The sequence below is a fragment of the Abramis brama genome, assembly GCF_963993115.1.
Source record: "Abramis brama genome assembly, chromosome: 24".
NCBI classification, from domain to species: Eukaryota; Metazoa; Chordata; class Actinopteri; order Cypriniformes; family Leuciscidae; genus Abramis; species Abramis brama.
This window is the reverse complement of record NC_139986.1, coordinates 21,639,580-21,664,458: the sequence shown is the minus strand read 5'-3', so window position 1 is coordinate 21,664,458 and position 24,879 is coordinate 21,639,580. Positions and strand designations below refer to the sequence as shown.

At 37.6% G+C, this 24,879-nt stretch overlaps 1 protein-coding gene across 4 annotated transcripts in view; it reads right to left on the bottom strand.

Moving 5' to 3' along the window:
• The window catches only part of arhgap29a (Rho GTPase activating protein 29a), a 39,531-nt gene that overhangs the window by 7,840 nt on the left and 6,812 nt on the right, over positions 1-24,879 (bottom strand). For 2 of the 4 annotated variants that reach the window (XM_084103416.1, XM_084103417.1), the window contains exons 3-13: positions 10,954-11,097; positions 7,051-7,147; positions 5,844-5,916; positions 5,433-5,493; positions 4,412-4,558; positions 3,605-3,669; positions 3,344-3,454; positions 3,157-3,237; positions 2,207-2,377; positions 1,357-1,494; positions 437-627 (exon numbers count right to left, since the gene is read on the bottom strand). In XM_084103416.1, coding sequence (XP_083959542.1) covers positions 437-627; positions 1,357-1,494; positions 2,207-2,377; positions 3,157-3,237; positions 3,344-3,454; positions 3,605-3,669; positions 4,412-4,558; positions 5,433-5,493; positions 5,844-5,916; positions 7,051-7,147; positions 10,954-11,097 — 1,279 coding nt within the window. Of the gene's footprint in view, positions 1-436; positions 628-1,356; positions 1,495-2,206; positions 2,378-3,156; positions 3,238-3,343; positions 3,455-3,604; positions 3,670-4,411; positions 4,559-5,432; positions 5,494-5,843; positions 5,917-7,050; positions 7,148-7,932; positions 8,708-10,438; positions 10,618-10,953; positions 11,098-24,879 lie in introns of those variants that run through there. The other 2 variants (XM_084103419.1, XM_084103418.1) reach the window with 2 other exon arrangements.

Sequence of the window (24,879 nt, the reverse complement as noted above, 5' to 3'; positions counted from 1 at the left end):
TGTTTTTAAAAGAGGTTGCTCTGAAATATTGTCCCCAACACAACACAGGATATCAACAACCCAGAGTCATGTGCCAGAAAGAGCACATGCGAACGCGAGATCTGTTGAACAGAAACAACACGAAACATTCCTCCCTTCACTCCCTGTCCCGTTCCCTGTATCCCTCTCTGCCCCGACCACAGCCATTTCCTCAGGAAGACCTGAGGGCGACCACACAATTGTGTGACATTCTCACCAACACAATTCATTTTCTCTCTCTTTCTCCATCACTCAGTGACTTAAAAGTCAAAGATCTGGGAAAAAACAAGCAGGCCTTTGCCAGTTTTGAGAAGCGAAACTTGGAAAGGTGATCCCAAAACACAGATTTTCCTGGATACTCATCTCGGTGGGAATGTTCTGAGCTGGGAAAAAGTTACGGATAGGGATGTAGACCTACCCTGTGTTCTGTGTCCCAGAGATGTCAAAGGAGAACGATTCCACTCTGGTCCTGTCTGAAGGCAGACTCTTCACAAATTCAGTGTAACACAGACCTGGCTCGTACAGTTTAGCGTTCTCGCATAGTGACTGGAAGTTCACAGGCAGGGACACTACCTGTGCCTGCTGCATCTGAAACCAGTTCACCGTCACCTGCAAACAAGAAAATAAATAATTACTATCAAATGAGTACAATTGAGGCCATTGACACAAACATTTAGTCCTAATTGTGCCAAAAAAAATGAGATGTTTTGTGCCAAACAACAATATGTTTGAGGAAAGTTACTGGTCAGAGGTAGAACAATATAAGGATTTTTTTTTGTCATGTTCATGATCCAAACTATAATGTTAATCCGTTTTAAAATGTTTACATTTTTGAATTTTTAAAATGCAGTTAAGTGGAAAAGAATTTCGGACCAACTCAAGTGAAAAGTAGAAGTGTTGCCATAGCAACATATAACATTTTATATATATATATATATATATATATATATATATATATATATATAGCACATAACAAAATTACTACAACTGAAACTAAAATTAAAAACTGTAAAAATAAAAGCCAATTCAAAAAAATAATAAACATTATAATAGTACATAAATGAAAAAAATAATGCACTGGCTACACAGATAACATGAAAAAAGTCAAATCAAGCAATTGTCAAAAAAACAATTTAAAAGATTTATCGCTTGACCATTGAGTCATTCCTGGTTAAGAAATTGTGAAATTTAACCTGTAGCCTGAGGTCACTTTGTTGAAGTGAAGTCAACCAATTACAATCCGCCTCAAGGATCCCAGGTGTGCCTGTTTTTTTTTTTATCTGAATGACCAGTAATAAGTTAGATTATATCTAATCGTGTGTGTACATTATTACTCACTGCTTTCAGGGTCAGGTCGCACTGAAACACAAGCTCTCGTATCTGAGTAAGAATCTCGCTCTTGGTGCTGGCCAGGTCCACTCTCTTCACTCCGACATCTGTAATGCAATGCTTATAATGTTCTTGGGCTTCCTCTGCCTAGAAACGGACACATACAGACACAATTATATTTAGACCAGGATATTTCCTGTTTCTATCATTTCTGGCCAAAATCATCTTTGTGTCTAAAACAACAGATTATTTACAGCAGACTGGAGAAAACGACTTTTGAAACTATTTTGCCGAGCCACAAGAGACTCATCATTTATAGTTTATAGTAAAGTATATAGAGTAAACTATATAGTAGTAAACTATAGTTGTGACTCCTTAGTATTTTGGAAAAGTAGCTAGCTACAAATAAAACATAGCTGCAACAATGAAACTTCTTAAGGGTGCAATCTTATTTTATTGTATTAAATCTAATATTTATAAAATAATTTATTATGACGAACAATTTTTATAATTTAATTTGAAAAAAAATCAGAGTTGAATTTAATGGCAATTTAACAACAAGGATCTCAAAAATATAAGGTGAAAAAATAAAAATACAACTAATAAAGTAAAAAAAACAAACAAATAAAACAAACCTCCATAATTTATATAAATTAATCAAAAGTAAAGTGCAGCTACAAAATAAAAGTCTTCGGAGTGCTCATTTAAATTAATCAGTGAATTATTTTTTGAAGCGGTTCATTTCAATAATGAAGATTTACATATACAAGACAGAAAAGTGTGCAATATAGAAGTCAAGATTGAATTATTGCAAAATGGATGGATAAAGCAACGGTTGTGTGTTGCATCCGTGTCAGACCTTCTGCAGAGCCTCCTCCTCCAGTTTGCGTCTCTTCTCTAGCTGTTTTCCTCCAGCCGCTCCGATCTGTTCCTCCTCCACTCGACTGGTTAAGCAGCGGGCTTTCTCGTACTCTTCCTGCCTCTGAGCCTGCAGGAGCCGGGCCTTCTTCAGCGCACTGTCTGCTTCATGCTGTAAATACACAATAGAAACACATTCATATGATTAGCCAATCATAACAGAGGTCATTTAAATGGAGACATCTTAAAGGTACAGTAACAAAAACAGCCTGTTTAATGTTTAAGTCATTTTACTTCCATAATGTGACACACTCCATACTTCATGATAATTGCTTTTAGACGGAAACCTCGTAATTCTATTTTTTTTTTTCATTAAATCATTACTTTCACAAAAAATTAAAGTGGACTAATAATAATAAAAAGTTGCAAAAAAGTACCAAATAAACACCATTAAAGAGCCATTTCTCATAATAAAGTCAAACTCATCAACTAATTTCAGCACATGCACACATATGCATATGCAAAACACAACACATTTTCTATAATTATCAAATCACACAAATACATTTCAAAGGAAGTACATTCTTGATGCCAATTCAGAGGCACTAGAAGAACACAGACAATCGGCACTTCAGAGTGTAGCAGTGCATAAGCACTACCTTAAACTTTCTTTGTTCTCTTTTCGTCAGTAATAAGTCATGCTTAGGTGCTAAACAGCCGCTTACCAAAATACCTCACACAAAGACATGTCTGTGCACCGACAGAATGAAGTCGCTGCAACTGAATCTGATGTAATTAGTGTTAACACAGAGCCTCTATTAGATCAGCAGAGGAATTTGAACAACAAACAGGCTGACAGCTGAGCCAATTCGGTTTTCAGAAGGGACCTCATAGTGAGCAACGTGTTTCGCAAATACTGCTTTTGATTGATTTGCATACAAATCTACCCACCATTTTCTTCTGCTCTCTCTGCCATTGTTCCTTCACCTCCTTTCTCAACTTATCGAGCTCATTTTTTCGAGCTTGCAGAGGCTAAAAAAGGACATACACTTTTAAAAAAACTAGTACATTTTCAATTAATAATCAGTTACACAATGAGAGCATAAGATCAAAATCAGAAAGAGAATAGTAGTTGTACCTGCATGAATTTGTTAGATTGTAGAGCAGCTGTGGTTTGCATGATCAAATGGCTGTATTCAATATCGTTTTTGAAGGCAGATATGTAAATATCCCGGAATGGCATGTGCTCCTGGAATCAACCACAAAGGATTGAACAAACAGATACAAAGATTTGATAGCACCATTGCTTACTTAGCAAATATTTTTTATAGTCTGAGAATGGAAATGTGTAAGTTTTTGAATTGTACTTTTATGAAGTGGATTTCATAGAAATATTGACCTGTTGAGACGCCAGCGCCTTTGCAGATTCAGCCATCTTGGCATAGCACTTTGCACACTCAATGTCTGGGAATAAATTCAAAGGATATGATTAATATAGAGTCTTGGTTTGTCAGTTCAATTACACAGTCAGTCGACTAATTAAACTATTTTATAATTTAGGTTTTTTATAAGTTTTAAAATATATTATAAGTTGTTACACTCAATGAATTATGAATGCATATATATATATATATATATATATATATATATATATATATATATATTAGAATGATTTCTGAGGATGTCATGTGACACTGAAGATTAAAGTAATAGTGGATGAAAATTCAGCTTTGCCATCACAGGATTTTAAAAAAACATATTAACATAGAAAACAGTTATTTTAAATGGTAATATTATTTCACAATCTTTTCGTTTTTCTTTTTTCAAATAAATGCAGCCTTGGTGAGTATAAGAGACTTCTTTCAAAAACATTTAAGAAATCTTACAGATTCTAAACATTTAAAAGGAAGCGTGTCATTTGAATCACATTATCATGACCATTGCCTGTGTTACATATAATGGTATAGCTACTAATCGTGAAATTAAACATTTCTCATTCTCGTTTTGCAAGCCCTGCATGCTTGCCTGATTGTGTAACCTTTACCCTACTCAAATATTCAATTATACATATATTTATTATCACATTTTCATTAGTCACTGAAAAACAAACAATTAACCACTAAAGCTGAAGCCAACTAACAGTAACTCCCTCATCTACTAATGATAGATTAACATGCTTGTACAGATATCTAGATGCTCGACTCACCCATATTAATACGTTTGTCCACCCAGGCCAGGAGTTCCTTGGTATATTTCGACCAGGCTTTGGCATAGAGCAGGGCCGACTCCACCCCGCTGTCACTCCGGAGCAAAGCTCCATCCATCTCCTCCACCCTCGCGGGAGGAGAGGGACCTGCCAAAAGGACAGACACATAGCCAAACACATCCGTGAGGGTGAACAGCAAGGGCTGTCGCATGGATCCCAGCAAGCCCACCCCAGACATAGGTGATTTTACACCAGGGGCAGGGTGTTTGCCTATGTGTGTGTGTGTAGGGCAGAAGGAAAGTGTTTACTGACCTTGGGGCTGTATTAGAGTGGATTGTCACTAAGCAGCCCTGCCAGGATTTAAAGTGACAGCGAATGTGTGAGCCGAGAGTTTATTCACACATGCTGAGAATGATCAGTGAAATCTGATCTGAGAACAGGGAGCTGTTTGATATGTGCGAGTCTACATGGGTGTGATCCGTGCTGCTAAATTCAAACCTTTGCAATTGTGGTTTTATTTCTGTAATGTGACGTTTACAATTGAAACAGGATATTGAAGAAAAATAAACAGACCTAATTTTATCCATCAGAAATCAATTGAATCATAAAAAGTGACCTTTATGAAAAGTGGTTGGAGGGGAGGAGTTGAAAAATAAGAAAGATTGCTAACAGTCGAAAAAGAAAGTTGTAACAGAGGCAGAGAAGCAATAAAATAAAATAAAATAAAGTAAAATAAAAAGTTTCAGAGGCAGATCAATAAATAAAATAAAATGAAATAAAAACATTTCAGAAGCAGATCTATAAATAAAATAAATAATTATAAATAAATAAATAAATCAATGAATAAATAAACAAATTTTGAATGAGGAGAAAATTGTCCAATTGAATTTCATGTTGATTTTAAATTATTTCATATAATATGTTTAATATTTAAATATTAAATAAAATATTTATTAAGTAAGTAACTTATATGTATAAATTATTGATAAAAAAAAAATAAAAAAAATTAATTGACTCTCACCTGGAGGGTCATCTTTTTCCGGTCCACATCCTCCGGACTCCACCGCCAAGTTTTCAAAAGACTGAAATAAAAGAGACGGCAGATTGAACAAACAATCCAATACAGAAAAGGAAACACGTTTTATCTTCCATATCTGGTTTATCTGAGAGTACTCAGTCAAATCACAATGCCAAAGTGTCACTGGCTTTTTCCATGAGATATATCACGGGGGGCGATCCAAACAGGAAGAGCCCTCTTCTCCAAAACAGACCTTGTTTCTATTTTCCTTTACTGAGCATTGCACTCTCTGACCCCCACCTCTAAAGCACAAGTAAGCAGCCAGATCCTTCAGCCTTTGACGTGACATACAGCCACCTGTTATTCGGACTGCTTTAAAGTGTATATTGAGGATTGGAAAGCGGGAAATCTCACCCTGCTCCTGCGGGCCTGAGGAAGCCCCGAGGCTGAGCCATTCTCTACATCTCCCATAAGGAAGTCAGACACTCTGAGGACAAAAACAAATTCAACATTAAAACAACACACACATAAGAGCACATGCACAGCAGGACTAAAGCCTTGTAAGTGACTGCTTTGGAACGTTGAACTACTTTTAACTTGAGCGTCATGCTGCAAAAGACGCAAAACCCTAGTGCAACGGTGAAACACATTCTCCTAACACATGTTTACATAGAAAAACAATGGAAAAACAGTGAAGTGGAATGCTAAAAACACATTCTGTGTGGACAGTATCGTAACTATCATGAGACCTCATAAGTGACCAATTTGGAGTGGTCTACTCTACATACGCACGCAGCAACTAAAATAAATAGACAAATAAAATTAGCAAGGGAGACTTGACTTAATTCCAATAGAGTTTGTTGTTAGCATGTTGCTAAGCTAACACTGCAATACACTATAAGCATAAAAATGCATACCACACACAAAAATTCCGAAAATTGCATATTCTTTTGAAGTAATTACATCACAACCGTTAAAAAAGTATGTTCTATATGCCATGCATGTGTAGTATGAATGTAATCCGTAAATACTACATTGGCAAGTTGTTATTATCATGTGACTTGCAGTGTCAGTTGTGTCACTTTGCTGCCATTCACAATTCATCTCCAGTGGCCTCATGGGATAAACTGTCCATTGGATGCACACTTCAGAATCTCACCAGAAGTAGTCAGTCGGGTACTTTTCGCCTACTGTTTTATGAATAGTGGGAGTTGTATGTATGCATGTTTGGATGCAGCCATTGGCTTCTATTCAAATGATGCAAGGCTTTCTTGTAATCTTTCTAAAACAAAACATCTTATAAGGTAGTATAATCAAGTTGCCCTTTAAAATGCCTATGATGCCTTAAAATGCTGAAGGTCACTAGGTTTAGGAACAAAGCTAATGACTCACACACACAATCATGCACACTCCTGATGTGAAAAATAACAAGCAACACCTAAACCACAGAGTCGGTGTTATCTTATAAAACAGACATGAGCTGAACACACATTCAGCTTGCTGACTCAGGGAGGTCACTATCCTCTGTGCAGATGTTTTTTAAATGACTAATCGGATAATGTTTCATGACAAACCAATGATTTTACAGCAACATATAATGAAGCACCTGTGTTGCACTTACACATTGCCAAACGTGAAGGCCAATGTATCTATGGAAGTGTAGATCTCGGAAAAGAGCGTCTGCTTATTGTCTTCATTCACTTCCTTGAAGTTAACACCTGTTTGATGACAAAAGATGAGAAAAAAAATGTCTGAAATGAAAATATTAAAATACTTTATCTTGATTATTACATGGATACTGAAACAAATGAGTGAATAAATAAATAAATATACATAAAATCATATTATATATCAATGTATAGCTAAGGTGTCACTATAATAATATAACCATAATTAATAATATGTATTAATTAACACTTAAACAATTATAAATTAGTGTCCATCAACTTTTACATAAAAATGTATGATGCTTAAGTCAAATTCTACTCTAAGATTGGGAGTAACATTATGGCTCAGTCTGTAATCTAGAGAAAATTTTGTTTCCTGAGTCTAAACACTGGACTAGTAAAGACAGGGAGGAACTAAACAGCAGTGTAAATAAGCTACAATCAGCTCCAATAATAAACACTGTGAAAATAAACAAGTGGCAGACCTTGCCAAAACCACTGACGCCATTCCTACTTCAACACCCTCCCCCCACGATTCCAAATCCACCCCAACACACCCTCCAAAAGAAGATTTGTGAAGAGAAAGAAGGCCAGTGGATGTCCAGGTACTCCATTACAACATATTTCACCTGTTATATACCTAGTATAGCTTCCTATCTGGTCACTACTGGTTTAGTTAACCATTACAGTCTCAGTTTAGCTTTCCGGTGCCACTCAACTGAGAACAAGACGCTTTAAGAACTCTTGAAAGCCCTCAAAAATCACACCGTGGCTAAAAAGCAAATTAAGAAGCTGTCTTCAAAGACTCAAAACAATTCCTCAAAGCAAACACTTACCGACCACTACACTTCCCATCCAGTTAGCACACACCAAACCGCCAGGAAAAGACAGATGAAAAGTCAAGATCGATTAGTTTCCAGGAATCTTTTTAGGGTCTTTCGCCAAAATTCTCCAACAAACTTCGCATGAGGACACTCCTGGTCTGAATGGACAAAACAGTTAGGCTGCTCTTCTTGACCTTTTGAGATCTTCCCAAAACGTTTTTAGATTCTGAAGCGAACGTGATGCGGATCACAAGCTCCTTCTACCGCCGTTTACGAAGTTCTGTCTGGTCCTTACGTCCCCTCGTCCCTCCACATACCCCTCCCCAACAGGACATCCTGAAGCTCGCAAGAACACAATGGCAGCCCTCACCATCCACACACAATCCAAATGTGGAAGTTACATCATCAAGCAAAAATGGCATTGTTTTTTCGCGTTTTTCCCCCTTCTCTCTGGGAAATCAGGCACCAGTGAGGCTTGCTAATCAATTTCACCTCTAAATCTAGAGGGAGGAACTGATAAAACATGGATGAGACCAAACATTGAGCCCCCGGAGACCCAGTTTGGACGTTTCCCACAGAAGATACCAGACTTATCTGTTCAGATAAGGATGACACTGACACGTCCTCACATTAGAGGTGGTTAAAATGCAGTCCTAACTTGGTGCGAAGAAGAATTTGATGGATTTGTCTCTGTAAGCTCTGGGAATTTGGAGAGCAGCACTTAGTCAAAAGGTCTCGAGTCCATCAGATGAAGGGGGCTTGGAGCGTCCCTGAGGGATGTAGGTGGTGAGAGGTAAAGAGCCACAAGGCTGATGGGAACAAACACATCCCCTTTTTGTTGGCAGCCCATGAGAGACGCTGTACCACAGAGAAACTTCAATTACTTTTGAAACCCAATACATGCAAGAACGTTGCATGAGTTCTTGCATAACAGAAATGCAGGACGAAAAAAGGAAGGTAAAAAACCTCCTTGTGGCTCTTGCTCAAGAAAACAAGCCTTATTTTTATTTCATCAGAACAGGACGGTATGCTGAGCGCTAAAATCATCAAGGACACCTCGCACGAGGTTCGTCAACATCAGCACATATCTTCCCATCAGGATATTCGGCTTTTGGGGAGTTTATATTGGGATGTTCACATAACATTCTGGACTGCAGTCCTCCCTAGAGCCTCCATGAAGGTTTGCCTAAACTCCTGCTGGTCCCTATCTCATCCTGAGGCCCAGCCAAGAGGGTCAGTGTCACATTTCTGCAGCGGACGCATGTGCCGAGCTGAACATGAGAGATTCAGCCCTGTTCAAACTCCACAGTGGAGTTCTTATCATGCTTGGAGCTCCCCGATCCGGATATTCAACTTTCTCTTATTCTAATCTCCGAGCCACAGAGCTAGAACACTGATTATTCAAGTATCACATTACAAAGGTTTCAGTGTGTGTGTGTGTGTGTGTATCTGAGAGAGAGAGAGAGAGAGTTATTGGAAGAGAGTTATTGAAAAGTGGTGCCAACATAAGAAGTATCTTCCCCTCTAGTGGTGGAAGCTGGAATTGCACAGATTTAACTTCAGGAACTTACTATTATTAACAGATGCTAAAAAATCGAAGGGTGAAATCATTAGTATTTAAAGGTTTTCATACAAAATGTTTAAACATATTTTTTTTTGTACATTTGGTTAAACACTGAAATCCAAATCCAATATTCACAGCATCTAAAATGTAAATGCAGAATATTTATTTATAAATTAAATCCATAATTTAATTTATAATATAATATTTTTATAGAATTTTAATAATATAATATTAATTAACCTAATTTGCTACAATTACAATAAATCTAAATTAAATTAATCAAATCTAATTTAATGTTCTGATATTTATATAACTTAAAGGATTCATATGCATTCATAAGTATCTAAACTTGCTGTCAATAATACATTCAGTATTTATGCACATGTACAAAATGAATGTATGTTAGAAAAAAAAATGTTTACACATACTAAAAAAACTGATTAAAGTTAAATAAATTTGATTACACAGAGAAAACTGAATAGCTGCACAGAAAGAGGAAACCAAAAGGTCTGCATGGCAACATAACTGTTTAGAAAGAGGAAACTGAAAGGTTTGGGGATGTGTTTATACAAAAACATCACATGACCCGCTATGAGATCAACTGTCAAAACAAAGCTAGGCATTTTAGCTTCAGTTCCCAATAACAGTGAAGAGTGCAAGTAAAATGACCAAATAATAAACCAAGACCTGCCATTTAGTCCTGCTTCTGTTTGTGTTAACAAGTGAGAACCAACAGACATTTCAGCACTGAAAATGTCACTACAGGTTACATATCAGCGAATGTGGTTAAATTAATCTTAAATTAACGGTTAAATGAATACTGACGAACCTGAACATGCACGCAGTGTTCCTAAAAACTATATGCACACTTAGGCAGCACTTAAAACATCATTGATTTAGATAACAAAATATCAAACTAAGTGGTTTTTAAGACAGGACAAGAAAAACACTCAAAATAAGAAGTTTGTTAGATGCTATGCAGATACAGAGATTCTTGTCCACAAGCCAAGTGAAGCATCGCCATGCATGGAGATGCTAATCTTCACCGTGGAACCGAGTGAAACGGGATTCCTCTACTCTGACAAGGACATTGTACTCCGAGCAAGCGTTTTCCCCCACACATATGTGCACTCACACAAACACACTTCTAGACATGCATTGTTCTGCTTTTCCAATGTCAGCCCTGTGAGAAGCTTGAGAAACAAAGATGTCTCTATTTGATTTCCACATGCATCTCACAGAGCTTTGTATGCACTGGTAATCCTACTGGAAAATCATCTCTGGCAATTTCGGGTTTATCGTTACTAGTGACATGAGACAATTTAGAGTGATACAGAGTGCAAAACTAGAGTGGGAGGCCCGTGAGAGAGAGTTTGAGGAGCAAGATAGCAATGAATGAGTGTCTCTCCCTCATTCTTCTACACTGTGTAATATTAAAGTCGAAGGAGGAGAGTGAGACAACTCTTTACCTTTGACCTTTGCGATTAGGGTCCCTGCCGCACTGAGGATTTCAACTGAATTCAAGGAGTGATGTTTGGAAATCACAGCTTTCAACACACGCAGCAGCTCTCCCAAACGCTCGTGAACCACCTGGTGCAGACAGTCCTGGTGATCTGAAACACACACAAGGAAGCATTACAGTCATGAAAAAAAAGTCACAAACTCTTTCATTTTCTGAAAAAAAAACAAACAAAAAAAACTGAAAAAACATGATTGGTTGCAAGGGAGTTGCTAGGGTGTTCTGGATCGTTGCTAGAGCATTGCTAGACTGGCTGCTTACTGGTCCAAGTCAAAAGAGCCCATCCCATCCATGTTATAATTCATTGGGCAAAAACCGCAAGTTTTATTAATTAGAAACCTAACAGGCTGGTCAGGTTAGATGCCATACTGAATTTAACAAATGAAAACAAGACTGTGAGGGATAGACTTACAGTCTTTACAATGGCTCGCACTATATAAAGGCTAGATCAAATAATTTTCACGATTCAACTTTCAAAACTGTTTGCTGAGTTTTTGTCTACTGAAACTTTTTCAGCTGAACAATCAGTATGTTGTTAAACAATAGTATGATCCATGGAACAAACTACTTCTATCCAGCACAGCCTCATTTTTATTCCTGTCAAAAATTAAATATGGCGCTGACTAAGGTCTATTCTCTTCAGTTAGTTACATCCATAATACAAAGTTCTGTCATGAGACTCTAGATTGCGCAGGCTGATAGTTCCTTAACTCAATCTGCTTGCAGTCACATCAGGAAACAGCTGATTGGGCGCCTGATGTATCAGTAGCCAATGAGCTCGCTGCTCAGCCTTCAAATACTTAGTCAGCGTTTGCTGTAGCATTTGGTGTGCGCTTTCAGAAACCCTTCACCTTCCCCAGCTCCACCTGTATAGATCTGCTATGGGTAATTCATGTATGCTATTGCAGAGCAGCAGTGTGTCTGTGTATGTATTGGCAGTAGCAAGTCCTGTACTTGCTCAAACCAAACATGTCAATATTGTCATATCCATTACCATGACAAACCCTCCGAGAGGGTCATGACAGAAATGATAACAGTGATGCTTGATTTAGCAAACACCTCTAATAATAGCTAAATAAAGTGTTCTGAAAGGACACACAAGACACAAGTGCGAATATATGATATCCAAGTTTAACTTAGGTAATACATCAATTGTATTCATGTGTTTTGACACCTGATTCCAACTAATACGTCATCAAACACTTATTCTGAATGAATCTTTTGTTTAGATTAGAAACAAAAACACAATGGCATGAACCTGTCTGATCACTACATCTACATTCACATCTCATTACCTTCTGTGCCTGAGATAACCATTTCTGAAACACATTTGCTTTCATTATGTAATTTCGGCCTGCTGCCTGGTCAGTGCAAGCACACATTGCACAACCCAACAATAGTGCCGACTTTCAGACACATTCAAACTGAACTTCCCACATGGGGCCTTCTTTCTATACAGCTTCTTTTGACCTGTTTCCCCCTAGATTCGCAATAGCACACAAACACATACCCACGCACTCGCTTACCCATAAACACATTCAGGGGCACCATGTTCAGTCGCACCCTCTCCCAGCTATCAAAGCCACATTTGTGCTGACGGTGGCCTCTGGATTACCCGGCATACGGAAAAGGGGATCAGGGAGACTTTACCCCCTCTACCCTCTTTTTTCGCTCCATCTCTTTTCCGAAAAGCAACAAAAAGAGCCTGCGGTGGAACTAATGCTGCTGTGGATGGTGACTACCATGGAAATGACTGCTGCTCTCTGGCCTTAGAGAGCCAATGCAGTCTGACCACATTACAGTTACGCAAGGGAAGTTATAGGAAACAATTTTATCATTATATATTATAGATGCAACGATATTGAAAAATACTGGCCTTTATTTTCATGATGTGGGCAATGACAGATAAATAAATGGCCGATAATATAAAGAAAATCACAATGTACAAACAATTTATATAATTGTTTGTATGCTACAAGTCAATTTAGACATCGCAACATGATAACATAAATCATGAAAGATTAAACAATAAATATTATAATCATAAATAAAAATGAGCATAAACAGTGTTTACTGTGCTTTTCATAACATTAATTAAATATATATTTTTTAAAATGTGCAATTCGGACTGAATAAATAAATAAATAAGACGTTAACTGATATGGTCCTGATATATCATGCAACCTTATGATATAACACTCCGCTCACTGTGGTTCACTAAGTCATGTGTAATTACAGAAATCAGTGTGTTTCTCAGCTCCTCATGAATATGAACCTTGAAAGTGATGCACTAAGTAGTGTTGAAAAAGTACCGTCTATAATTTCGTTCATGTGTAAATCCCTATAGGCTTCCTATGCAGGTGTACATACATGCCCTGATATTATTAATGATAACCGGAAGGTCGTAAGATATAATTACACAAGGGGTGATCTATAAATACCACCACTGTGCCCTTGAGCAGTAATTGGGATTGCTTTAAATGTACAGTATGTTACTTTGAATAAAAGCTAAATCAGCCCTTTTCAAACTTGGGTCTGTGGGTTTTATATAAAAATAAATAAAAAATTAAAAAAATAAAAAATTACATAGCTGCCTTTATATTTTAAGAGTCCTTTGCCTGGGGGTCCTAATTTTTGGGGTCTTTGGCATTAAAATGTTAGAAAACTCCTTTGCTCAATGACTAACCACTGCATGAGTCAATATGCCAAGCTCACAGAATGACATACCTACATTGATGTTCAACCCTGCTGCCCTTACCAGTGTGAACAGGCCACTGTCCTGTTGCTTTAGCACTCATTTATCTTCATCAAGTGTCATGTATAAGCGCTTCCTGATGAGATAACCCAGTGCTCTCTTATGAGAACTGAACCAAGCTTTTGTTTTAATCTTCTGCAGCCAATCTTCACCAGCTCCCCTCCTGTTCGAAAGAGGCCAACCCTGCACTTCTGACCCTGAGACCCCTCGTCATGAGTGCTATTACACATCAGATGAGGTTATTGCATGTGGGAGTGTGCAGGATGTGTTCCTGTAAACCTCTACAATGTCTTACTCTGAGCTCTGGGAAAAAGGTTACTTTAGGCGATTGTGAAGTCGCCATGCTTTCCAAGTTAAATCATCTACAGTTCAATGAGTCAATGAGGCCTTGAAAGAGGAAGAGGAACATCGCCTACAGACAGTGTTTTACATTTGTATCTGAGGAGTTATAACAGTTATCTGAAGACATTTTTTGGAATATAAGAAGTTTTGATCATTTTTTAAATGAATTAGCCACACCCCTGTATCCATCCTTCCATCCAAGTTTTCATCAACAAATCTTGCTTTTACAGCTATATGAATTTACTGAATTTTAATTTGACTTTGTTACATTCAAATTTGAACTGCAATTCTCCATCCTGTTTGTTAGCTCAATTCAAATTCATTAAATTAATTAAAATGTAAAAGACACCATCAATTCATTTCTTAACTGTGTACAACCTCAATGGCTGACTAAACATAATCTTAATCTTAATCCCTGCAATGTTGCAAGTCCCATACAAATCTGATAAACCTATACCTAAACTAAACTTTTTTCAAAACTTTCAAACAAGATTGTCAAGTCAACATTCAAAGTTTTGCTTTTCTAGTTTTTCTGTTTTTCTCAGAGCATGGCACAAACTCAAGACCTCTCAGAGTTATGTATGGGACTAACTAGCTGACTAAGTATAATCTTAATCTTAATCTTAATCACTGCAATGCTGAAACTGCCATACTATTCTTAAAGTTCTCTGCTATATTAAGCTTGCATTTCACTTGGGAAACATGAGACCAAGAACAATTACTAAGAGAAATTCTCAATCAGTTTGGCAACAGTTATCTACATTACTATCAAGAGAAACAATCTCGTAAAGAGAGAATGAGAGCGGACAGGGAGATATTCGGAGAAACAGAAGGAGCACAAGAGGATTTCACACCGTGATGTGAAGACGGCGAGTATAATAAGCAGGTGGGTCAAAGGTGACCGCCAACCAACCCGAGCCTAAATCTCTTAATTGGTGGGGGTCAAATTAAAAACCCTCTTTTAAAGACATTACATTTTGAATGACAATAACACAAACACAAAGCAAGGCCCCATCCCCACACAGCGCTCCCATTCACATGCACACACGGTCACGCATCCCGAAAGGACGGGGGGGTTCAGTTCTTCTCGGTATGGCTGAACAGAGAGAATAGAGGCCACAAGACCCAGGGCCATCAAACACTTTAAATGGCTCCCTGCTCGTTTGGGCCGATCCTAAAAAACAACCAATTAGCACAACTGAGTCCTAGAACAGCGGGAAGGATGGGAAGTTGATGATTTTAACCCTGCAGTTCCCTGTTTGGGATGGTTACAACAGCACTGAGTTTGTTCTAACCAGGGCCAAACACGATCACTCACCAAAAGATTGATATAGCAGGGAAGAGACCCCTCACCGGTGATGACGGGAAACCTTGTTTAACCAAGAGCGAGCTTTCAGCGGGACAAGAAAAGCCTTTCTGATTGGGGGAACCTTCCTTTTGTCTCCGGGGGCCATTTGCAAACAGTTGGGATGTCTTCTTTGGGGCCTGCAGCATGAGGCATTTATAGAACAATAAATCTGGGAGGCTTTCAGAAACGAGAGATGGGCCGTAGGACTCCACAGGGAACGGAAGAGCGAAGGAAGGGGGAAGTTGGGATCTTCTTCATGGGTCCAGATATGTGCACCTGGGTTAAGACCTGGGGAAGCGTGTTTCTAGGAATAGAAAGCCCACTCCTGCAAGCCCACTCTGGACTCATTTTTACCCAGTTAGCGTCATGGAAACCCAGCATTCCTGTATGGTGACGCCTCATCAAGTGTAGGAGTGGGAAAAGAGGGGCCACACATGTAAACACACGAACACACAAGATGTCTTCCAAATAAGTACAACAGCCAAGGCTCCTTTCTCGGAAATATATGTTCCTCAAAACCAGCTAAACCAAAGCACGTAAATAAAACAGCGATAAATAATGTAATAAGAAACAAGCTTAGAGTACAATGAGTGCGCTAATATTACAATTTTGGCTGTTACTGATAATTACTTTCACATTATGGCCAATATCTGATTAATGAAATTCTTAAAATTCTATTAAAAAAATATCAAATAAATACAAAAATTAAGTCAATATAAATTCAAATGCAGCCAACATTATATATTATATATATTATAATAAGATTTTTATACTGAATATTATAATGTTGTGTTATATAAATTATAATATACAGTATAAAAATTCAATATTATTTTTAGATTTGATAAAAATTACATTACAATAACAGTGTGATTAAACTATTAGTTTTAAAAATAAATGATTCAATTAAACCATTACATTTTAAAATTAAATTAAAATTTTAAAAATCCAATTAAAAAAAATACAGTACCAACCAATACTAAACCTTTGCAACATTCCTCTTCCTGCGACCCCAATCTTGCTCAATCATGCATGGCTAATCATGAGAACAATGTAATAATAAAGCTCCAAAATATGAGAGATGGATGGCAGGGCCTCTTGGTCTACGGCCAGTGTGAAATCACTAAACATGTCACAATTGAGCCAGCTGAGGCCCAATCAAATTATAAAGAGCTTATGGTATTTAATGTAAACCCCACTCCACAAAGGATTAAAAAACATGCTATTATACCATTGAAAATTAATTTTAATTGGAGTCCCACAACAACCACCTGCTTGAAAAGCCAGCAAGAACACTCATTATGATAATCTTCTGATTAGGGGTCAACAGCAGTGTAGGAGTGTAGGAGTCAGTAATTTGGTGATCAACATATTTGGTTACGTTCCTCCTTTATGTCTTGAAGTCAAAAGACTTGGTAAAATTCAGACTACTTAGCCTTTAACATGCCCTTTTGACCAGAGTTGCCAGGGTGGACGGTCTAATGCGTTCCTCAGCGCTTACGGCCCACCCCGGGGCACTTTCTGTTGAGGTAGGTGGGCCAGGTCCTCCCCTGTGACAGGGAAGCTCCCAGGATCAGGATATTACATGCTCCGCGGTAAAGGGGCCTTTTGCGTTAGCATCTCCCCCTGCCCCAAAGTACCCTGCTGATCCACCTTTTATCCACTCTTTCCCATGACTGCACACAAAGGGCCAACATTTAAAAGAGCCTCTTGCACACACACATACTCGCATAGACATGCCTTGGACGTCAAATGGGACAGGTAGAACATTCGCCAACATGAAATGAAATATCTTGCAAACGTTAAATTAATCAAGTCTTAATCTTGTCAATGAAATTATTGACTTTTTTTTATTTCTTCAAGCATAACGAAGACGAAAATTGCATCAAGATCATATCAACGATTTTAAATAAAACATGCTGTTGACAAAAATATGACGAAACGAAAAAACACCAGATACACAAGATATTAACAATGCATGAAGCCAAAAGTATACTTCGGGCATCCGTATTGACTAAAATTAGATGCCATTTTGTTAAAATTTTCTAAAATGATTGAATTAGGCATAAACTAAATTTAAAGGATATTTCTGTCAAAAGGCAAAAACTATGAAACAAAAAGCTGTGCAAAAATGAACATTGTCTTGAATGACATGGTAAGGTCACATTATTCATCAAGTGCCATTAGTAAGTACAAAAATGCCCTGATTGTTGAAAAGCCTTAAACACTCCACTTCGAGATGTTCTTCAAATTGATTTTAAATCACTTCTGGAGGGATTGAAGGACAGCTGATTGTGAAGCCGAATGTTATTTGCAAAAATGCATCCATTTTGACAAACCATATCTTCACTACCATTAAATATTCCAAGTATTTATACTCCCAAGTTTCCTTCTGCATATAAATCAGATGCCTTGCATGGAGGCAGGAATGCGCTTGTTTCTTTCATTAGGCCGCAGAGCTGTCAATCACTCAGAGAGCGGGAAAAAAGACAGCCACCATTCCCTCCTGTTCCCCACGTAGCGTTTATGAGGAGAAATGAGCACCAGCATTCCAGCTATGCCGCATTCAACATGACTGAAAATCTCCAACAGAGCAACGCCGACCAGAACACAGAGAGAGCCCAGCTCTCTCCGCACGGATTACTGCGACCAGCTCATCTCGGGCCTGGCAGACCTGACATCCAGAAGGTAGAGAACCAACTTTTGACTTAATGTCAAAAGTCAAACAGAGTAAAACACAAAAAAAGCTTCACAGAGGTTCTAATTAGCATAATCTACAGAAATCTGACAGAAAAATCCTATTCAAACAAGATCTAAACAGATTACTCGCTTCATCCTCTAAAAATGGCATATGATTTATATTACATATCATAATATAATGTAAAAAAAGAAGTCAAGCTTGAAGTCATGTATTGCAAAATGAATGTATGCCATATTATGCGGAATGCAATACAAAATCAATTTGCACAATGGAAAGGAAAATGGAAGTTGTAGAAACTGTGGAAACCACTGTGGCTCTTTTATTAATCTTTTTTAATAAAAATAATTATTTTATTATGTAATACATTACTTGCAGTTTAGAGCGTGCAGACAAAATGTTTATGGACCTTGTGTTTGCTAGCGATCATTGGTTGATGCCTCAAAGGGGTCATCGGATGCAAAATTCATATAAATATTTTATTTGCATATAAATGTGTCTTTGCAGTGTGTGGACACAACCATCATACAATGAAAAAAATCCATTCACTCCTTTTTTTTAATTCTCAAAAAGTCTAAACAATCGTTTGGATTTTCAGAGCAATATGATGTCATTTTGCTCATGCACCGCCCACAACCACTGACGGACTGTCCCGTATTAGCATATTTCCGCCCTCAGCCATTTGTATACTGTCCACCAAGGCAGGTTGCCAAGGCAGTCTTGTGCGACACCCCCCACGGAAGAGAGGGGTGGGGTGAGCAGTTGCTCATTATCATTTAAAGAGACATGCACCGAAACGGGTCGCTGTGAACAGAGCTGTTTGAGGAGGAAAAAGGGTGTTGTTTTACACAACAGTTGAGGAATTTTAACCAAAGTATGTTACAAACTTTACATGAAGACCCTAAAGAATCATACCAACTTGTCTGGAGTGAAATCGTTCTGGAAGGTCATATTAGTCAATAATCTGATGAATTATTCAGTAGAAAAAAAAAAAAGCACATTCAGACAAATAAAAAAAGTTCCACCTCAAGTGAGTTTTTTATACACACTTTTTTTTTTTTTTTTTTTATCTTGCTGTGTTCAACCAGCATTTTTGCCAAATATGCCAATATGGAAAAATTTGAATTAAAATATGTAAATGGAAATCCTTTGCTTCTCACATATCTAAAACCTTCCCATTACGTTACATTTGTGCGCAAACATGAATGCATTGAATATATTGAGCATTTAAAGGGATAGTTCACCCAAAAATGAAAAGTAGCCTATGCATTTTTTTCTTTTGTGGAACACGTATACATTTCATTCTGTCTTAACACTAGTTGTGCAATTGTCCATAAAGTCCGTGAGAAAAACCAGACAGCTGTTGCTCGGCCAAGGATAAGCCATGGACAGGGTTTCCCCTCTCAACATGAAGCTGTGTCTCTTTGATGGGCTTTCCAGGGCTCAGGCCTCAGATGCAAAACAGGGGCCAATTAATCTTCAACCACTCATCTTGTACCAGGAACCCACTGCTCGAAAACAGGATTTGAGTCAGATCAAGTTGAGCATTTGGTCTTGCAGGGCTACGCTATAGAACCCCTTGTGTTTTGTATGGGAGAGGAGGAGATTAATCCGTTCCTGACTTTACTGAGGGTAAGGAGACTGGAGGGACACATAAAATCTACCGCTTTCCAGACCATTTTAATCCAGTACCAATCGGAAGGGCCACCTTAATCTAATCTACAGGATAAATTTGCTGTCTTGGATTCAAGTTGCTAATCCAGAGGGGTGGGCTTGATTGGGGGTTGTCTAGAATTAGGGTTAATCTGTAGACCATATTTGCTAGGTTGGTTTGGAGATAAAAGACAAAGCTACTGGGACCCTCAGGTGTGGTATCTTGTTACCATTGACCAACATTATCATTTCAGTTTCTTGAAAACTGTTTAACATTCCTTTGTGTCCTATGTTTGACTAGGTTACAGCTCTCTCCAAACTTTAGTTCCTGCCGTAAACTTTCTTCATTCCAGAGCTCCTTATGTTAGGACTTTGTATTAATCTGAATGCCTCAAATGGTCAGTGGACCCTTCTCTCTGGAACTTCTGCTTTATTAAATTCAATTGTACAAACCCATAAACTACAAAAATGCTTCATTCTGACATTTTATGCATGACTTGCTGATTTTCAAAAGATTTCATACGGTAGATTCTAATGTTGTGATGCCTAAATTGACATCGGCATCACAGCATTGACAAAAACTATTTTAGTGTGTTTTATTTTTTATTCCTTAAATTGTGTTTTTGAATAAGTAATTAATAATTAATTAATCATAAATAATGAGATTAAAAAAGTTGAATAGTTGAGATGAGAAAATTCAACAATAGAGGTAGGGAAAATGGGTAAAAAATAATGCTCTTAAAAAAGTATTTGGTGTAATATAGTGCTATCACTTTAAAAACTAATAAGATAAAATAAAATAAAATAAACCTAATTTGGGTTTTGGAAAGGTAGGGGATCAGTTGGGGATCAGCCTACAAATCTTGTTTCAGGATGGCTAACTGTTTAAACTCCACAAATCAGCATAGACCAGGCAGTAAACAGCTATCCGCAGCCCACACATGTGCATTGGTACAGCCAGCCCTGACATCTCACAGTTGTGCCTTATCTATTATTCTCTGTGGTTTGCTCAGGGTAGGAATGAATGTCACCTTGCCCTACATTCAGCTTTCCCTGAAGGCTGTAATCTCTGCTCCATGCTCACCTCCTGAATGGGCTCCACTATAGATAAGCAATGAAATCTAGGAGAAAAGGAGCAAAACAGCTGGTCTAATGCTTTAAAGAGGTTCTATTATGTTTTTTTACATTTTCAACTTTCTTTAGAGTGTAATGTTGCTGTTTGAGCATGAAGATGGTCTGCACAGTTACAAAGCACAAAGTCACTCCAAAGGGAGTTATTCGCTACATCAGTACGCACTGTTTCTGAACTCCCTGAAATGCCATGATTGTATTGAGTTTTCTTCCAGGAACGTACACATCACAATATTCCTCATTTAAATAATTCCCGCCCAAGGCATAAGCAAATAAAGGGTGCAGGGTCTGGTTGAGTTGCGTTAGTACTAGTAGTGTGTTGTTGCAATGTCCAAGAGATGTTGATTTTTTTTCACCCCGGATCTAATGCAATTATGTTAAGGGACGTGACATTTCTGAAACACGCTAAAAAGCGGTTCACCAACAATCACAACACACTGATCCAGCCGACCAATCAGAGCACATTGCGCTTTTCGGAAAGGAGGAACTTCATAGATACAGAAACTAAACAGAGTGTTGCTGACAGACTGGGAAGAGAGGTGCTGCAACAATGTAAAATATGCACACACACAAATTTCTTTTCATTTCAAGCATGAAGACCTATTCTAGTAGACCCCAAAAACAAAATCAAGACTTTGTAAAAGGGAATTATAGGTCCTCTTTAAAGTACATACTTACTAACTAAATAAATATTGCAAAAATTTCATAATGAAAATGAACATCATGAAAATGATTTTGTTATAGTATTTTTTTTAAATGGTACCGGTTAAGCGGTTCTAAGTAAGATTCCTAGCTCTAACTCTAATTCTGATGAAACAAGAAAGTGTAATTTGATCTTCAAAGATGATCTGGACTCATTTATGAGCTCATTTACTTTGCCTTTGAACAAGAATATCTTCAAAGTGGCCATTAAAGGACCTCTTTATTAGAGAACTGACTGGTGGCTGCACCAAGCATCTCATATCAGAGGAGATCTGTCATCTACCAGGAGTACAGCTGGATCACAGCTGCATTAAAATGCCAGAACAAGCCACTGAAATGACACGGGACAGCTAAATTTAGGCTGGAATTTCACATTGGAGCATATTGGTTTTCTCAGAGGGGGCTAGTGCACAACCTTTTTCCCATAAAACTTAAGAGAAGTTGTATTTCTCATTGTTATCTTTATACCATGAGTGAAATCAACACAACATATGTGTACCAGTTGAGAGACAGGCCGTAGTATCACATGGGAAAGAAACAGTAATCCTAAAAACATTCCTGGCTCGACACCAGGAATTACTCACGGTGACGTCTGACAAACGAGGGTGCTGTGAAACACCTGGTGAGAAGTTCTCAGCACCTAACAAGTTACACATTAACATTACCACAGTGCAGGAATACTGTGAAAATGACCGTTTTGCTCACCTTTTACTGTTCAGCCAAGCAATTAAGTCATCTGATACCAATGACTCATTAAGAATACTGAAAGATTTATGTAACCAAACACTTAAAATGCAGATGTGACTGACTTTAAATGTAAAGCACTCATGACTGACTCATGACATAAAATCAGCTGTGCCACAACTAATCAGCACTGACTTTGCACAAACAAACAAATTCTCTGAAACAGATGAGCTAGAAATACCCTACACACATCTGAAATCTGTTCGGGATCAAAGCAGCCCATATGTATGGTTCATGTGGTCCCTCATGCCTGTGTTTGAAGGTTGTCGTTCACAGGGCAAGTGGTGTGGGTCACCAGCCCCCAAATCACCTCACAATAGGGGCCAGAAAATCACTTTTAGCCGATCAGAGGAAGCCCCCCATGCACTGCAGGCTGGAGCACAATGTGGTGCCACTGGGGATGAAGAGGGGTCTAATCCCACTCCTGCACCCCACTGCGAGGGCAGCTTGGACCCTCCACAAACTCAACAGCAACAGTTTGAGACCTTTCCAGGCCGTCGCAGGAAATTTGCCCAGTATTGGAAGTTAAGCGGCTTCTTTTTGTATTACAAAATTGTTTGAATTATATATATATACACACATACACACACATTTATTATACAATATAATTTAAGCTTATGGTAGAAATAATAAAATATCTTAAATTATAAAAAATAAAAAAAATAAAATTCTGTTATTTGAAATAAATATTAAATAAAATAAACAAAGTTGAAGTACTAAAATTACTAAAACAACAAAAAAAAATTATTAAAGCTACATGGAAAATAAAACATACTAAAAAAAATAATAAAAAATAAATTACTAACAAACTAAAATAAAAATGGGAAATATAAAAATAAATGCTAATTCAAAATATTAATTAATCCTTAATAAATATTAATAAATAAAAAATATTAAATTAAATGTACAACACATAAATATATTTATTTTTATATTAATGCATTTGACAGACACTGTTATCCAAAGTGACTTACATTTCATTTAAGGTATACATTTTATTAATTCTTGCATTTATTTTATCAAGGCCTGCATTCTAGGTAGATGTCGGCGCTGTTGGAGTCATGCTCTACGGTTTGAACTACAGGAACACTTGGTACCCATTCTAAAATTCTAAATAACTGCCTAAATGCTATTTAGATGTTGGTTATCCAATAGTAGGTGGCCTAAGTGACAACAGCAGTACATTCTGATTAAGGATTACGAAGACAAACTATTTTTTCCCTTTGACTCCAAACATTTCCAATCATCATAATGGACTGTAAAGTCACTGTACTCTAGGACAGCAGAACTGTCAATGTTTTATGCCGGTTCTTTTTGTCCAAAGTGTCCAACATCCAGCAACTGTTGATCTAAGACACTAAAGCAACAAGTGAGCATTTGTTCTGGAGGAATGCAGAGTATGTGGGGGGGATGGGAGAGGAGAGGACTGTGTTTCCCACCCCATCAAAATGATGAGCCGAGACCGCGGTAATGGCTGACCAGGAGAGGGTCAATATTGATTTAACAGTTAAAAATACACCAGACTGGTCCTCTCAAGGTTACACTAGCGCTATCAAACAGAAACCTGTAAGAAGAACCAAACCGTACTGAGATATCATTAAGTATGTGAGATGTGATTAATTTGATTCTCTTAAAAGTTAAGATAACTGAATAAGTGTTTATGTTTGGGTAAACAGAACAGTTTTAAGACTTTAAAACATCTGTGAGCTATAAAGCAACCCAAATAATTTGAAATATGAGGGAAATTCTAAGACAATTTGATTATTTACCCATCCTGCACTTAGGGAGAACCAAAACAGTTTACTGTCCCTTAGGAGATCGTAATAAACAAATGTCCACTCTGAGAAGCCCTTAGTTCACACAGACTTCAGGGCGACCAAAGAAGTTAGTGGATTGATAAACATAGAGGCTGTGTCTGAAAAACTTAGGCAGCTGACTTGTCGCCTCACTGCCCTATCAGGCAATGACTTTGCAGGCAGCTTTTGCACATGAAGTAGGGCTGGGCAAAAAAATAGATTTTTCGATTAATCGTTTTTTTAAATGTGGTCGATTCAAAATCGATTCTCAAAGGCCACGAATTGATTTTTTTCCATTATTATTTATCTATCACCCAAAAGCCAGTATTAGTTTTCCTACACCATTGGCTTGCAGCCTCCATGTTACAGCTAATGCTGTGAGATTTTATGTTTGTTTTATCTTAAACATAAAATAACCTGATCCTGTTTGATCAAGACATGCGATTATTCTGACTTGTCCAATTTTCAACATATATTTTTCATCTTGCATCAAAATCCTGTCTATTCATTGTATGCATTTGAAATATAGAGTTGGGTTCTGTTTTAATGTACCCCTGTGTACCTAAAATAAAAAAGTTTAAGAGTTCTTAATTTCTTTTTCTTAATTAACCACTTGTAAACTCATGTTCACTGTTCTTTTTTATAAATATAGGATTTGTATTAAATCTATATTCAATTGAGTCGAATCGAGAATCGAAACTGAATCG